This window comes from Tripterygium wilfordii, chromosome 1 (assembly GCF_013401445.1).
Source record: "Tripterygium wilfordii isolate XIE 37 chromosome 1, ASM1340144v1, whole genome shotgun sequence".
In the NCBI taxonomy this organism is placed as follows: domain Eukaryota; kingdom Viridiplantae; phylum Streptophyta; class Magnoliopsida; order Celastrales; family Celastraceae; genus Tripterygium; species Tripterygium wilfordii.
The window spans coordinates 8,747,949-8,763,508 of NC_052232.1; the positions used below are offsets into that span (position 1 = coordinate 8,747,949).

At 37.1% G+C, this 15,560-nt stretch overlaps 4 protein-coding genes across 5 annotated transcripts; 3 read left to right on the forward strand and 1 right to left on the reverse strand.

Annotated features, from left to right (window-relative positions):
• Positions 1-5,549: 5,549 nt before the first annotated feature.
• Positions 5,550-7,704, forward strand: LOC120003634. Its single transcript, XM_038852651.1, has 2 exons — positions 5,550-6,765; positions 7,419-7,704. Exon 1 carries the CDS (start codon positions 5,604-5,606, stop codon positions 6,735-6,737), a length of 1,134 nt encoding a protein of 377 aa, XP_038708579.1. The 5' UTR covers positions 5,550-5,603; the 3' UTR covers positions 6,738-6,765; positions 7,419-7,704.
• Positions 7,705-8,169: 465 nt separating this feature from the next.
• LOC120003723 (pterin-4-alpha-carbinolamine dehydratase 2, mitochondrial-like) lies at positions 8,170-9,791 on the reverse strand. Its single transcript, XM_038852781.1, has 5 exons — positions 9,637-9,791; positions 9,065-9,150; positions 8,865-8,988; positions 8,698-8,766; positions 8,170-8,386 (listed from the first exon to the last, which is right to left on the reverse strand). Exons 1-5 carry the CDS (start codon positions 9,641-9,643, stop codon positions 8,298-8,300), a joined length of 375 nt encoding a protein of 124 aa, XP_038708709.1. The 5' UTR covers positions 9,644-9,791; the 3' UTR covers positions 8,170-8,297.
• Positions 9,792-9,904: 113 nt separating this feature from the next.
• LOC120003715 lies at positions 9,905-11,506 on the forward strand. Its single transcript, XM_038852770.1, has 4 exons — positions 9,905-10,050; positions 10,357-10,651; positions 11,042-11,115; positions 11,248-11,506. Exons 2-4 carry the CDS (start codon positions 10,391-10,393, stop codon positions 11,324-11,326), a joined length of 414 nt encoding a protein of 137 aa, XP_038708698.1. The 5' UTR covers positions 9,905-10,050; positions 10,357-10,390; the 3' UTR covers positions 11,327-11,506.
• Positions 11,507-12,494: 988 nt separating this feature from the next.
• On the forward strand, positions 12,495-15,488 carry LOC120003703 (coatomer subunit zeta-2-like). 2 transcript variants are annotated; one of them, XM_038852749.1, is made up of 6 exons: positions 12,495-12,668; positions 13,404-13,563; positions 13,989-14,136; positions 14,237-14,314; positions 14,905-14,989; positions 15,135-15,488. In XM_038852749.1, exons 1-6 carry the CDS (start codon positions 12,510-12,512, stop codon positions 15,192-15,194), a joined length of 690 nt encoding a protein of 229 aa, XP_038708677.1. In that variant the 5' UTR covers positions 12,495-12,509; the 3' UTR covers positions 15,195-15,488. The 2 variants fall into 2 exon arrangements, with proteins under 2 accessions (XP_038708677.1, XP_038708686.1); XM_038852758.1 differs by having other exon boundaries at positions 12,647-12,774.
• Positions 15,489-15,560: the final 72 nt, after the last annotated feature.

Genomic DNA, 15,560 nt, shown 5'->3' on the forward strand with positions numbered 1-15,560 from the left:
GCCTATTCCAAGATGTGAATAGCAATTTCCATGGCATTCTCTTTGATTCTCCCTTTTATAAATGTGTATGTGTGTGTGTATATATATATATATATTCATAGATTTATTTACCGCGAGGCTTATTAGTTTTTGTAAAATATAAGAACAATACATGGGAAGAAAACATATCTTAACTTTCTGGTCAACAAGAAGAAAAAATAGATATGGAATTGTCCACATACAAACCAATATATACAACCAAGCAATAGTGATTAGTAAGAAAAAGTGAGGAAATTGAAAAACATCATTGCATGGAACAAACTTAGTTGCAATTAGAATTGGTCAACCACATCAACTTGTGGAAAATTATTCAAAAAGCTAAAAAAAAAAAAGTCCACTTTTCATCAAGAGTTTTTATATCATCTTTTGTTATATATATTGTCCAACATAAATCACCATTAATGATGTACCCATATATATATATATGTGTGGAGAACCTCAAGACCCTAAAATAAAATGGAAGCAATCACTCATGATGTAGTTTATTTTATTTTTTTTGATATGTGAAAAACAATATAAGTTTGTCATTTATACATTTTATATGAGTTTAAACTTGAATCGTCAGAGTAAATTGGGCTAAAGCTTAAGGTCTGATCACAAGGATATTGTTCCTAGTGAAAGCTGAACTCATGACCTCCCGAGTTTATACGATTTGACCCCACAAAAATTCATCAACTGGACTATCACCTAAATCGTTATATGATTTAGCTCATAGGGGGTGATAAGTGCTATAACAACAAGAATGGAAAAAAAATATATTAATTAAATTAATTAATTAGCTCTCTCTCTCTTGACTCCTCCAATCTATGGGAGTGGGTTGTTGCGTGACACTCGCCTACCTTGATAAAATGTTAGTTGTTTTGGTAACAATAATGATGACAACTTTTAGTGATCTTCAAAAAAAATGTGCCCGGATGAAAATGTTGTTTTCCCCATAACACTACGAGAAATACAAGTAATATAGTATTGAATTAATAAATTAATAATTTTCTGAAAATTGATTTCCTTGTATGTCATGAAAAAAAAATCACACTATCTTTACACACCAAAGATTTTAATCACGCCAAATTAACATTAACATTAGCTAAGCAGTAAGCTCTCTCAAATTAATCCAAAATTCAGGGATTATTATTCCGTCAGACCGAATTTCAAGAGATTTTGGTTGCATATTTTTCAATGTAAAAAGAATATTGATATATACAAACGAGCATACCATGACCTAAAAAAGAAAGAAAATTATAAGGATGACACGTAAAAAGGACTACTTTTGCATCATCCGCATATCATTCTTAATTTATTGTAACATGCCCTATAATACAAATTAATTGATAGTCATTATTAAGACATCGAACCCTAAACCAGCGCCGCATGTTATTGATTGGAGGATTAGAACCAAAAAGCCTAATTAGGTGAATAATATTGGAAAATAACACATTCTTGATGAGTGTTGATATATAGGTGTGTGTATGCATTGGGGGGTTGCTTAAGGAAGACGACTAATGATGGAAAAGTTTGAATAATTAAATTAAAAAGCTAGTTAGGGCTTGATTTTGTTGACCTTATTTTGTCATATGTGACGACAAGTGTATGTATATATATATATACATATTTATGTATAGGTATTGGAAGTCTCTATCCATATAGAAATGCAAGAGACAGAGCAGGTTTTTGTTAGGTGTGTAAATCACTGGAAAATTGAAAGATTCTCTTCTTGTTATATGATTTGGATGTTGATCCGTACCTATTTGGTTCTAGTCAAGAGCCAACCCATGATTTAAGGCTGAAAGTTATCTATCTATATATATATATATATATATATATTAATTATATCTATAGGAGAATTTTATATATATATATATATTCTTCAATCCATGATTACTATTTTTTTTTCATTTGTTTGGCTTCTCTTGTTTGCCTCTACAAATTAATGAACAAAACACACTTGTTTTGTTATATATTTATGTGCATAAATAAAGATACATATGCATGCATGAGCAGGGAGAGCTTAATCCGTTGAGCTTTAACCCAACTTACTATATCGTAAGGTGGGAAACTTTTGTTTGCGCGAGTCTGGATGCCCGAATTTAGACCCATATTATATGTATAAAGAGTAAACTTGTATGTGGTCTTTATCAATTAAAGAAAAGAAATCATTGCAAAACAGTAATCTTTCTATATTCATGAAAGTTGTTGAAGAGTAATTTGGGTTCTTTTAAGTTTTAACATCAATCTCTCCGGTATTGACTGCCTAATTAAATTCCAGTTTAACCAGTAAACAAAGCAGCCTCATTATAACAAATCAATAAGATATAATAAATCCGCGGCATTGTGAGGTATTAGAAAATCCACTCCACTCACTACAAATTAATGTTGTCCGCTTTGGATTATTCGATTTCCGTAGATACATCGAGCAGTTCCCGTAAATATATCGGGTCCGCACGACTTTATACTACTTTCTAAGTCGTCTCAATTAATGGTATTTAGGCTCAAAGAAATGATCTTGTATGTGTGAGAGGAAGCTCTCATCTTTTGAATCATGGAATGCCTTAAAAAAAAAATCTTCTTTTGTCCTGCTTTTGGGTAAACCCTTTTGAATTTCCAGTCAAGCTTCACTGATCAAGGCTGTCTACTTTAACTAGAAATTCAGAAATCAAAAGGATGTGTAATGATTCATTAAAATACTCAAAAGATTGTAAGACTTCGGTTGGGGCGGGACCGAAGGAACCCGTCTACCGCAAAAGATTGTAAGACTTGGTATGCAATAGTTTTGTCTTTAAATCGTTGATGATCCTACTCTGTCCACTGTGGACAGTGGAAAGGCATAGTGTTGGTTTTCAAAGGTAATTGCTCTCTCTCTCTAGATGGTTGTGTTAATGTAAAGTAAAAGCTTTTAATGATAAACATTCAAGGCATAAACATTAATGTTGGGCCTAACATAGGTTAGGTTGGGTCGGGTTTTACCCAATATCTTATTCAACCCACACAGGTTCGGGTGAAAGATATTGACCTCATTTTTGTATGGATTGGGTCTGGTCTATATGCGCAGGATGGGTCGGATATGATGGGTTCAACCTCTTCAACGTTGTAGACAGAGGCTGATTTGGGGGACTACACTAGTGAAAACAAAAGGTTGTTGAATTGAGTATGTGCTGAGGAGGGGCTAGCAACAAAGGACTTGACTTGGACAAGCATGGTTGAATTGGTCTTGTAAGCATTTGAGCTTGTTCTAGCTTCAAGGTCAAAAAGATTAGATAAGACCCTGCAAACAATCTATAATAAAATAAAAGAATGTTCATAATTAATGTTTTTTGGTCATGGATGATGGAACAACTGGCAAGTAACCCACTATATTCCTCCAGTCTCTTGCTCTAATAGTTGGAGAAGTTGGGGAAAAAAAAATACAAAAAGAATATTGACAAAATCCAAAAATTCCAGACAGAATGTGCAATCAAACCAGTGACTTCAAACATGATATTGCAAGAAATTGCATGATTTCTGGGTTGTAGGGCAGTATGATCCATCCCTCACCATTAGAAGAAAATGGTAAAAACCTTAAAATCTAGAGTTTAGATTACTTAAAACAAAATAAAGGCAGGTCATTTGGATTAAAAGGCAAGAGAAATCAAACAAAAAGGAACTTGCATAAAACCTTATGCAAGATGTGCTTGTAAGAGAGATCAAAAAACCACTTGGTGATAGTGTAGTTGGTAAATCTCTATGGGGTCAAATCGTATAAACTCAAGAGTGTTATAATACAAGTCCCTCGCAAATACACATAGATAATAGAGCAATCATACAGAACAATCGAAAACAAAGAGAAGAAGAAGAACACAAAAATTACTTGGTTCAGCAATATGCCTACGTTCACTGGGTCTATAACTGTTTTCAATATAGGAATTTCAGTAGTACATTCGGCTAGGGTTTTAACCATTTTATACCAACTACCTAAATACCCGAAAATATAATTATACCCTCATACAAAAATTATCAACCCACATAAGTAATTTAGGAAGTCCAGTAGTACATTCGACTGGTATGCTATGCTGCCTCTTGCACAACTTTCCATTTTCTTATAACTTTTAGTTATTAAGTAATTCTTCTAATAGAACCATTATTTAACAAAGAGGTCTTTAGTTCGATTCCTACTTGGAGCAATACCTATATGGCCATGGGCTGGACTGTGGCCCAATTTATCATTTTATCCTATCGTCAGGTGAAAGCTTTTGTGTGCAGGGGTTTGACGGATCAAGTTTAGACTCATATCAAATGTTGAAAGAGTGGATTTATATGATGTCATTCTTGGTTAAAAAGAGAGAGAGAGATCAACTTCTATGTAATGAAGTGCAAAAAAATAGTAATTCATGGATGATGGATGTTGGCGGGTCAAAGCCCACAAAAATCCAAACTCCGTTTATGTTGTCAGTCCATTGAGTCTTTGCGGCCCATTTATTGGTCTTTAAGCCCACTTAGAAACAGATGGTGAAATGTGAGTGTTCCATAACTAGACAACCGGTGTATAACAATAGATATAGCCTGTAAAGTGCTTAAGGTGTAACTTTGTCAATTGTCACTGGCCATACCATATATTTTCTAAGGTGGCTGGGAACACAACCACTCCAATCATTATTCATTACTATAATTCTATTAAAATAATCTGCATGAAACAGTATTACAAAAACTGCAACTAGGCACACTGTCACATGACTCCACACCTTCCATTTCATTCCTGATCCATGCAACGCACTTTTTCCTCCTTTAGATCCCTCTACCACTAAACCTACACCCGCATCAACAAACAATAATATTAAAACATTAATGATGATGGGCATCCCAGCAGCGGGATAGGAGCTCTAATTCCGATTCCAATTGACTCCCCAAAAGTATGTTAAATTATGAATTAAAATATGTGATTCATTATTTTTGGTGTTCGTAATACATTAATTTCTAAATCTTAAACTCAAATATGTCATTTAAAAAAAAAATCATGATTTAACATAATTTTTGATGGAGAATTGGAGTCCCTCCTCCCATTCCCCCGACATTGCTGGTATTTCAATTATTTCAATTGTTGAGTTGTATGCACAAGATTTCATGTGTATCATGTGAGACATGTGAAACTCACAAATTGGCTTGAATCCTATGCTTCCAATTTAACAGTTGGGATAACTGAAATATCATAGCTAGCTGGATGGTTATCATTAACGAATCTTCGACAACACTACATATCCCTAACAAATTCAATCATAACATGTAATTAGACAACGTAATAACAAAATTCAATGTAATTAGATAATATAATATTATTTATGGTTGGTTATAAAAGAAATTGTTAGGGATATACAGAGTTTTCGATGGATTTTATCATTTTCGATATTAAAATGTAATTTGTCAGATTCTTAGGACCTTACAAAATTAAAGAATCCAATGGCCATTAAAGCTTTCATCACAAATCAACCATTCAGAGATTTACAAATCTGGGAAGCACTGAATCCCCTACTACCTGTGTTTTTCGTCAACTAAAAAGCTTACAACAGTAGTAGCAGCGGGGCACTGAAGAAGCAACAATGGGAGTCACAATGGGTTTGAATCTGCTACTGCTCCTGGCCATGGTGGCCACCAACATCCTCTCCCTCTACCACCTCTCCACCACCATTCAATCCCCTCAATCTCCCTCCTCACAACCATTTCCTATCCCTGAACACCTCATCCGCCAGCTCCAAACCATACGCGCCGCTATCAGCCACCACATGCACAACCAACCTTCCACCGACACAACCACCACTGACGATAGCAACAGTAAACCAACGATCCCTTCAGATCTCCTCCTCTACGCCCAACTCTCCCCCATTGCCTCCTCTTGCCACAACCACCCTGACCTCCTCCACAAGTACATGACCTACACCCCCTTCTCTCTCTGTCCCCAAGACTCCGACCTTGGGGAAACCCTAATCCTTCATGGTTGCCACCCTCTCCCTCGCCGTCGCTGCTTCTCTAGAACCCCGTCAAAACCCCCAAATTCACTACCTGTCAATCCCTTCCCTTCCTCTTTCCCTGATTCTGCCGTGATTTGGTCTTCCCCCAAATTTTCCTGCAAATCTTTCTCTTGCCTCGCTCAATCTAATCCCAATCTTGGTTTCGACATCACACACGAGATTTCACGGTTCACGAGTTACAAGACCGAGCTGGATCTCCCGATTCCACAGCTGGTACAGATAGCGAAATCGGCGAATTCTGTTCTTAGGCTCGGAATTGATATCGGAGGTGGAACGGGTACTTTTGCAGCTAGAATGAAGGAGCACAATGTGACTGTCCTGACCACAACTATGAACTTCAATGCGCCGTACAACGAGGCTGTTGCATTGAGGGGATTGTTGCCATTGCACGTGCCCCTGCAGCAGCGGTTACCGATGTTTGATGGAGTGATGGATCTGGTCCGGTGTGGGCGGGCGGTGAATCGGTGGATACCATTGACAATGATGGAGTTTTTACTGTTTGATGTGGATAGGGTTTTGAGGGGAGGAGGGTATCTCTGGCTTGATCACTTCTTTGGTAAAGCAGTGGATCTTGAGAAGGTTTATGCGCCATTGATTGGCAAGCTAGGGTACAAGAAGGTGAAATGGGCTACAGCGAGTAAGCCGGATTCGAAGAATGGGGAGGTTTACTTGACTGTTCTGCTGCAGAAACCTGTGTCGAGATGATGGTGGAAATTCTGATACTGAAACAGAGGTAATCTAGCTTCGCCTTCTATAATGGAGATTCCTGTGTTCATTTAGTTAAATCACTTTATTTGTTCCAGCAAATTCGAAACTCTAGATTTCAATGAGTTGAAACAGAGAAAAAAATCTGAATATTCACCTGATTAGCATGGCTGGATCCCAACACCCTAAACGGGCAAGCCCTAGGCACTTCTTTTTTTTGTTAGCGAGAACGACCTTATACAAGTTTGCACTTTGGAATCTGAAATATGCCTGAACTCGGTCAATCAAGCTTACGCGCATATAAATTTGTAACTTTGATAAGTTGGATCAAAGCCGAACGCATTTACGTACAATTTATCCCTCCATTGATGGTAGATTTCCTGAGGTAGTTGTTTGAAACACTTGAATAGACCCAACAGTGAGTGAAGTTCCCTAATGCAAGTTGTGTCAAAATTGCTCGACAGATTTTCACTGGATTTATGCATTTTGTAAGCTCAATAGATAAAAGTGGCATGCTTTGTTTTTGTTTTTGATGGATTTATATTGATTTTAATGTTTGTTAATTTAACGTGTGGGAGGGTTCGAACTAGTTAGTTCGAAATCCGATTAAGTTGTATGCTTTGTTTCGAAATTTTTTTTTCTGTCACGTTGCCATATATTGACCTAATCAAGTGGTGACAGGAAGAACATTTCTCTATTTTGGATCAAATCGGTCTCATTTCTCAGAAGATGGTGTTCTCAACCTACATTACTTGACAAGGTTTATTTACACAGCAATATGAATCTGGCATTTGAATGTGATTAGTGTTGTAAAGAGTGTAGAGTGGAATACGGTTCACAGGGAATGCATGGCAACAAGGTTTTGCCGGCTCAAAGTAGACTGCATTTCTTTGTTCACTTCTTTCTTTGTTGTAATGGTCCCATACAATGTAGGGAATAAAAATTCTAGACTTCCTAACTTTTCAGATGCCAAACGAATCCATCATTATCAACCGAGCTTTTATCTCAAACGTTTGGGGTCGGGGTCGGGGTCGGTTGGATGCCAAACGAATCCATGATAAAGAAATTATTTGACAAAAGTAGGCTATACGCAAGTGTTGGCTAAGGTAGTGGGAAAAGGCATGGATTCCATTCCATGAACGTTAAAGCTGATGCGAAGTTTGCTAGCAGAAACAACTCATGCAATCCAATCACCTTTGGCTTTACCAACTGCTCCATCTTACGTATCGAGGGTTTTTGGTCTCAATTATCTTAAATGTTGAGATAGACGCATACGATTTCGTATGAAACACATGAGACCCACGATTTTACATATTATGTACGTCCATCTCAGTATTTGGGCTGAGATAAGACAAGAAACACCTGCACATGTGAAGGCGCTACAGACAGCAGATGGTTCCATGTTACCCAGTGGTGCACAATCATATGTCAGGGAAGAAAAGAAAAACCAGATGCTTATACATACCATGTTTTAAACAACTATCAACATAGACACACCTTTTATTCCCTGCAGATGAAGTTCTGCCATCCAACATTTAGCGAACAAAATTTACGGACCCATCAAGAAGTAGCCTTCTTCCTCAAAAGCTCATGCAGGTCAAGACCATTGATCTTAGCAGCAAGGATGAAGTCATTTTCTGTCAGTCCACCTGAGAAAATATAGATCAGGTCACAAAATCTTATTTTAATTAAGGTACACCTTCGAGTTACGATCGAGAGTTGAAATCAAGGGATGAAAACATTCTTGATGTAGCAAGAAGTGATAACAGCAAAGACCTGTCCCACCCATACAAATTTCTTAAATCAGATGCATTACAGAGTTAAAAGAACCCTTAACCAACTTGAGCTAACAGCTATCTTCAATTTGACTTATGTGGTAATAGAAGGAGAGATGATGAGATTAAGTTTTAAGTAAAATTTTAATCAAAGAAATCTGCTTTGCTTAGAAAGAATTTCTTACCAGCAGCATATGTCCATATCTCAATTTTCACATTGTTCCATCCCACAAGATGAAGATCTGGATGATGACCTGCAATATTAACAATAGTGTTGTTTCATACGCCAAGTCCAAAGACCAGAAGCTGCCATGTAATCTAATTTGCCCATAACAAGGTGTGTTATATCTACCTTCTGCTTCAGCTACATCACCCACAAGCTTAAATAACTCCAGCCCTTTACAGAAACTTTTCACTTTCCATGACCGGTGCAGCTTTAATGTCCCATTTTCATTCACCAGATTCCACCCAGCAACCTAAGAAAACCTTAAAAGCTGAGAAACATAAGAGCAAGGAGACTGACAGATACCGCAAACTAAAATAAAAACTTACCCTTGGAATTAGCTCATTTGCAATTTCTTCAGTAATGGGTCGCAAATCCTTCGAGTTGCATGGCACACACTTCTTCATCGATAAATCTAACATGCAAAAAAAAAATAAAATCTATCAGACAACATAAATACATTATTCTCACAGAAAGATAGCAATCCCTGGTGGTGACGATAATCCACCCAGTTGGGTTATGCAAATCTAATGTGGGATTAGTCGTCACACGAAACCAACCAAGAAAAACATGCAACACCAATTAACACGAAACTGAATACAATTTCTAAATCCTATTAATTAGGAATCTGAATTCCTAAAAAGACCATCAATGAGCTCCGAACAGGGATTCCTAGACAATACCATCCATAAGCTTCGAACATGGTCTTAGTTTCAATTTGTTCTAAAAGATTAAGAATAAGGAACTTCTGATGAAATTCTTCATAGCACAGTTTATTAAATTGTCAGAATTTAACAGCAAAAAAAAAAAAAAAAATCGGTTTGCGTTACACATAACAGAACTGAATCAATTCCGAAAACCCAAAAAACATGAATCGGAATTCCTAAAAAAAAAAAAATACCGTCCATGATCTTCAAAAAGGGTCTGCGAGAGTGACGCTACTTGCACCTGAATTTTTCTTTTTAAAAAAGTATTGCACCGCCATAATCAGAGAGTGCAATCGAGATAAATAGCACATACTGCAATGACCGACTCATAGAATTCTCTACAGTATACACTGAGTGGTCCGTTGGACAAAAAATAAATTTCGGGTCTCTCCGTGTCGGGCTCGTAATGCGAGTTTAAGGGCATGCTTTCGTTGGGCCTATTACGAAGCCCAACAATTAGGCCCATAGAAAGCTTCCATCTACCTGACTTGTGCCTCTTCAAGGTCTGGAAGCCGCCATCTAAAAACAAAAGCTTTGAAGCCTCCGTTGGTAATCTCTTCTCGGCTATTTTTCGCTCTCGCAATTCGCTCTCTCATCTTTCATTGAAGGTAAGTTGTGTTCCTATACATTTATGTGTCTTGAATTTTCTGTATTTTCGGTTATTTAAGTAAGGAAGTTGAACATCCAGAATTCATTTGCTTTCCAAGGATTCATGGTAGATTTGTTTTGTGAGAAAAGGAGACCTAGGAGTGTACTGGGAGTGAAGGCTTATTGTATTTGAGGCTTTGAATTTCGTAAAATACTTTTGAAAGCGTCTTAGATTGAATTATTGAATATAATTTGCTTAAATTTTCTCCCATTTATGATTAGTGTTCTTGATCCCTAGTTGTCTCCTGCTCTCTGTTCTTACCCAGGAATCCTTAACGAGGCATAGTTTCCCCCAAACCAATGGCATTTAGATTGTCGATGCTCAAAAGCGTCGTGGGTAGCTCGGGGAGTATGTTAGGGGTCAGGAGGTGGTCTCACATCTCCGCGCTACCTCCACCAATGGTTGGAGCTGTGGAACCTAGTACTGCATTTCCACCTCTCGCCTTACCCGAGTTTGATGCGAACCCAGAGAAAGATAGCAGCAGACTTGAGGTGGGTCTTGGATTCCCAAGCTTCTCATTTGGTGCTTCCATGGAGCTCATGGCTGTCCCCAAGAAGAAGGTAACAGATTAACCTAATCTGTTTGATTCCAACATATTTGGTTTTAGGTCTATCAGTCTATGAATGTTAGGGTATTGGAGTGTCAGTTATTATTATTGTTGGTAATGGATTGTTCACGATTTTGGTGCTTTATGAACTTGTTTCTGCACTGCATTTGGGTTTTTAGGTAATTTTATGCTTAGCAAAGCTTCCTGATTTTTTATTCTGAATATTTGAAGAGATGTGATCTATTTTTGAGATTGCGATCATGCGATAGCCATGCCTGATTCATATGCAGTTTCCATTCTCTCATTGGTGACTGCATTTGATACTGTATGATTATTAGCTTCAACTCAGAAACATTGATCTGGTTTTCCATAAACATGGCTAAAGTCTCTTTTAATTATGCAGGTGTCTAAATATAAGAGAGGAATAAGAAATGGACCAAAAGCTCTGAAACCAACTCCAGTGATAATACGGTGCAAGTAAGTGTTTTCCAAATTACACTAGCAATTATCCATAATACACTTTTAAAGGAAGTCATTATATGTAGGCTATATTGACTTCTTTCATGACTCAATTCATAATATTTTACATAAGCTATTGATTTGTTGTAGGAGTTGTGGACGAGTTAAGTTGCCTCACTTTTACTGTTGCAGTGGTGAAAGGGTGCAGCATGGTGAGCACAACAATTAGGCTTATTATCAGGAAGTATCAAAATTTTCTAACATCGTAGAGCTGAATGGCGGTTCCTTTTTTTTCCGCATTGTTCCAACAATGTTGAGACTCCATAATGCTGTTTCCTTGTAGAAATCTAATCGAGTTGTGCTTTTCTGTTTCCTTAATTTGATTAAACGTGATTCCGTTAAATGGTTAGCACTATCTAGCTGGTGTTTTCGTACGTGATGAAATGGCATAATCAAAACTCCCTTGAAAATAGGCATTACTAATTAATGGCATATGTAGATTCTGGATATGGCTTGTCCTTTTTCAATCATTCTTGGCTCATATTTTGGCAATTGGAGGTGCATACAGCATGAGGGTTGAAGACAGAGGTGGGCAGGCCAATGTATGGCCTTGTCCGCACTCTTATTACTTTAGGATGGACTGATAGTACATGGCAGATTTTGTTTTGGAAAGATGTAGGGGTGGCAGTTTCAAAGCTTTTATAGTCATAGGTGTTTCAGCTGAATGAGTTCTATATGCCGATGCCAAGACATCATAAACTGCATCAGATCGCTTACGGGTGACATTTGTGTTTCAGCTGAATGAGTTAAGACGCTCACTGGTTGGCGTTTGAGACGAAAGTTCTAGGATGATTGCTGGGGAAGCATGATCTGTTCTTGAATCTACTGCATCTGATTATGTATTTGTAGATACAATGTTGTGAGAGACAATGAAGTGGCTAACAAAGTCGCCGAATGTGTTTGTGTGAGTTGATCTTAAAATGAGGTTCTAAAATGAGTTCTCTTTTTGTTAATTTACGGACTTTCACCCGTGAGTAAGTATGATTGATTCGGCCACCTGAGCCGCTATTGACACTCTCTAGTCTCTACCATGATACAATCACCAAAGTGTTTCTCGAGATGTGCTCAACCTAACTCACACTTAGGCTGGCCGGAGAAGTTTTTGAAGAAGAGAAACGAGATGTAGGAGAGAAAACATAACTTCATCTCAGTCGTTGATTAAATCCAATGACTAAGATGAAAGTCCATAAATTAACGAAAATGCGGGGTCCCGATAAGGTAACTCTTGTATGTATATTTATCTATCAATCTTAAATATACACCTGCAATTCTGTAAATTTGGTGCATATTGAAAGATTGAAGTGTCTCAAAATGGGTCAGTTGGAGGAAAGAGAGCAAGTTTTGGGGTTAAAATGAGAATATACAAAAGTTCAATGCCATTTTGGAAAGTACTTCTATTTTTATTTTGTGCTTTTTTTACATTTCGTAACCTTTCGTCCGCGTTCTCTCTCCTCTCTCAAGATTCAACACACCCCCGAGATTTTCCCGAGAAATTTTTGCCGAACAACATGGTCAGTTCCATTTCGTATATATGTATCTCCGTCGATTCTCTTCTGGATGATTGTTATGATTTGACCAGGCGAATTGGATTCGATGTTGTGCGCGTTTCAGTTTAAGGTTCCGTTTAGAATTTTCAGGGTTTGTTCTTGGTGATTGATTTTATGAGATTTAATTGGTTATGCTCAGTTTTACATCTATGCATTGCAGATCTAGACTTGATTAACTCGTCGCTTTGTGTTTGTTATGCCGCCTATTTAGTTTACAGTGTGAATTAAGACTCGGATCCATGTGTGGTCACTTAATTCTTTTTAACATTGTCGATCCTGTTCTTATCATGTAGTAGATTCTGCCAGAATTTTCCTAGACATGTTTAATTGCAGCAGAGCAGTGGAATTTCAGTGTTTGATAAGCTTGCAAATGAAATATTATGGTATTTTGGATATTTTCTTAGTGTAGGATATTTATAGTTACAACTAATAAGTTAAAATCAAATATAGTTAATATTCGAATTTTGACATCACAGAGGAAGCTTACTTCCGTTTTTTGCTGACTTGTTATGTACTGCATTTGATCAGAGATTCGCAATGATTTCTGTAAATTATACGACTTAGCGTCCTTAAGAACAGGAATACGTGCTTTAAGTGAATTTTTGTAATTTACCAATACTGACATTGATAACCTTCCTCTGATGCGATGCTCAATGAAACACTGAAACTGAATTACGGAGGTCGTAATTTTTTCTGTAGGAGTCATGTCCATCTGTTAAGAACATCCTACTTCTGGATTCTGAAGGAAAAAGAATCGCAGTCAAGTATTACTCAGATGATTGGTCAACAAACATTGCAAAGGAAGCTTTTGAAAAATCTGTATTCACAAAGACTCAAAAGACAAATGCTCGAACTGAAGGTAGCTATGTTTTTTGTCTTTCTACTGAGGCCTCTCCTCGTGCATACTTGATTGTTGCCTCTCTTGTTGTGCTATTTAGTCATTTCAGGTTCATTTGGTCGATTTCCATTTTTTTAGTGTTGTAACAAGCTATTCATCTTGTTTTATGTCTTCGCTCATACAGTCATGTTTACTGTTTCTTTTTTGTTTGAGTAATAGATTTATTGAAAATTATGTGAGCGTTCATTTCTACCAAACTTTTGATGGGGCATGATTAGGGTCTGATAATGTCAATTGAATACCTTGATATTGAGTCAATTAAACCTATGTCCAATTTTTGCTCTGCCTTGATACCTGAACAAGGCAACAGTGCAATGCTGGTGCGTGATATTGTTTCTGAATTTGTGTTCTTCTGTTATAACATTTTACTTCTATTTCATCCACAGCGGAGATCACCATGTTTGAGAATAACGTTGTTGTGTACAAATTTGTACAAGACCTTCACTTTTTTGTCACTGGGGGTGATGATGAAAATGAACTCATCTTAGCAACAGTTCTTCAGGGATTTTTTGATGCTGTTGGCCTCCTACTAAGGTTTTGCTATTTGTTTATGTTTGCCTCGTGATTCTATAGATCCTGATGTTATTCAGAATGTTCAGGTTCCAATATTATTTTCTTTTTACCCCTTTTTCAGAGGCACTGTGGACAAGAAGGAGGCTCTTGAGAACTTGGATCTGATTCTTTTATGCCTTGATGAAATTGTCGATGGCGGGTATGCACCATGTCTGCTTTAAAATTATTTGCTGCAATTAGTCAATGACTATGCAGACATGCTTCATAGTTTTCTTTTCTGCTGTGAATTGTACTTGGGAGAAGATTAATACTAGGGAACTATATACTAAGAGTCGTACACACGTACATGGGGGAAAGCGTAAAATATCTTATAGTAAGGCCCATTGAAACAAACTTTTCAGTACTTGATGAACGTTTGCCATGATTTGGATTCGTAGGTTGCCTTCGTGATCTTTTACGGAGATGATTCTGGTGGTGTTTCTTTCGTTTGTTTTTGTGTATAGTACAGTGGGTGCTGCCATGACTATTGTTTTTGCATGCTTGGTGCATGACTGTTTCTTTTGTAGATGGGCTACTAGTATAATATATTATCTCAGTCAAGCTGCGCTGGTTTACTTTATTGAATGGTGAAATGAAATAAACTAATATGGATTGAGGATTCCAATGCTTTGGGAAGAATTTGCTTGAAGAGGTCAACACTTTTGTGTTTGATTGCAAGTAAAAGCTGTTGTGGAACTCAATATCAATAATTAACACTCTACCCTTTATTGAATTGCTTATGTTGCGCAGTATTATTCTTGAAACTGATGCAAACGTTATTGCGGGAAAGGTTGCAAGTCATAGTATCGATTCTGCAGCTCCTTTGTCTGAGCAGGTAGTTTAACTATGGTTCTTTGATTCTATTTTCACCATTGTTTGTTTATTCTTACCAAATTACAAAATCGATTAAAATCTATAAAACAATTGAAGCTTAATGAATAATTATGGCCATAATCTAAAATGTAAATGGTGTTTTGCAGACAATAACTCAAGCATTGGCCACTGCTCGTGAACATCTAACCAGATCCCTTCTCAAATGATGCTTGCACCAGAAAAAATTAAAAGGCCAAAAGGGATATCTTTTTCTGTATGTTGATTTGTGCTAGATGTGCGGATTGAATATGCTTCAATTTTGCTTGATGTTGCTTTCGACAAAGAAGTGGTTGATGCCAATACGAGGTCCTTCGGGAGACAGTTGGCTTTTGCACCATCAGCATGTCATCTGTAAACTGTTATTGATCACAAATGTCAATGGTAAAATTTTATGGAGTCTTCTGACTAGGACTTAAATGTTGTGATGTTTGATATTAATCAGTTTTGATATTTGGTGTTTACTTGGACAGGATGCTTTTTTAACTTCATCTGCTTATAATTAGGTCGTAAATTAAAAAATTACGACCTAATCT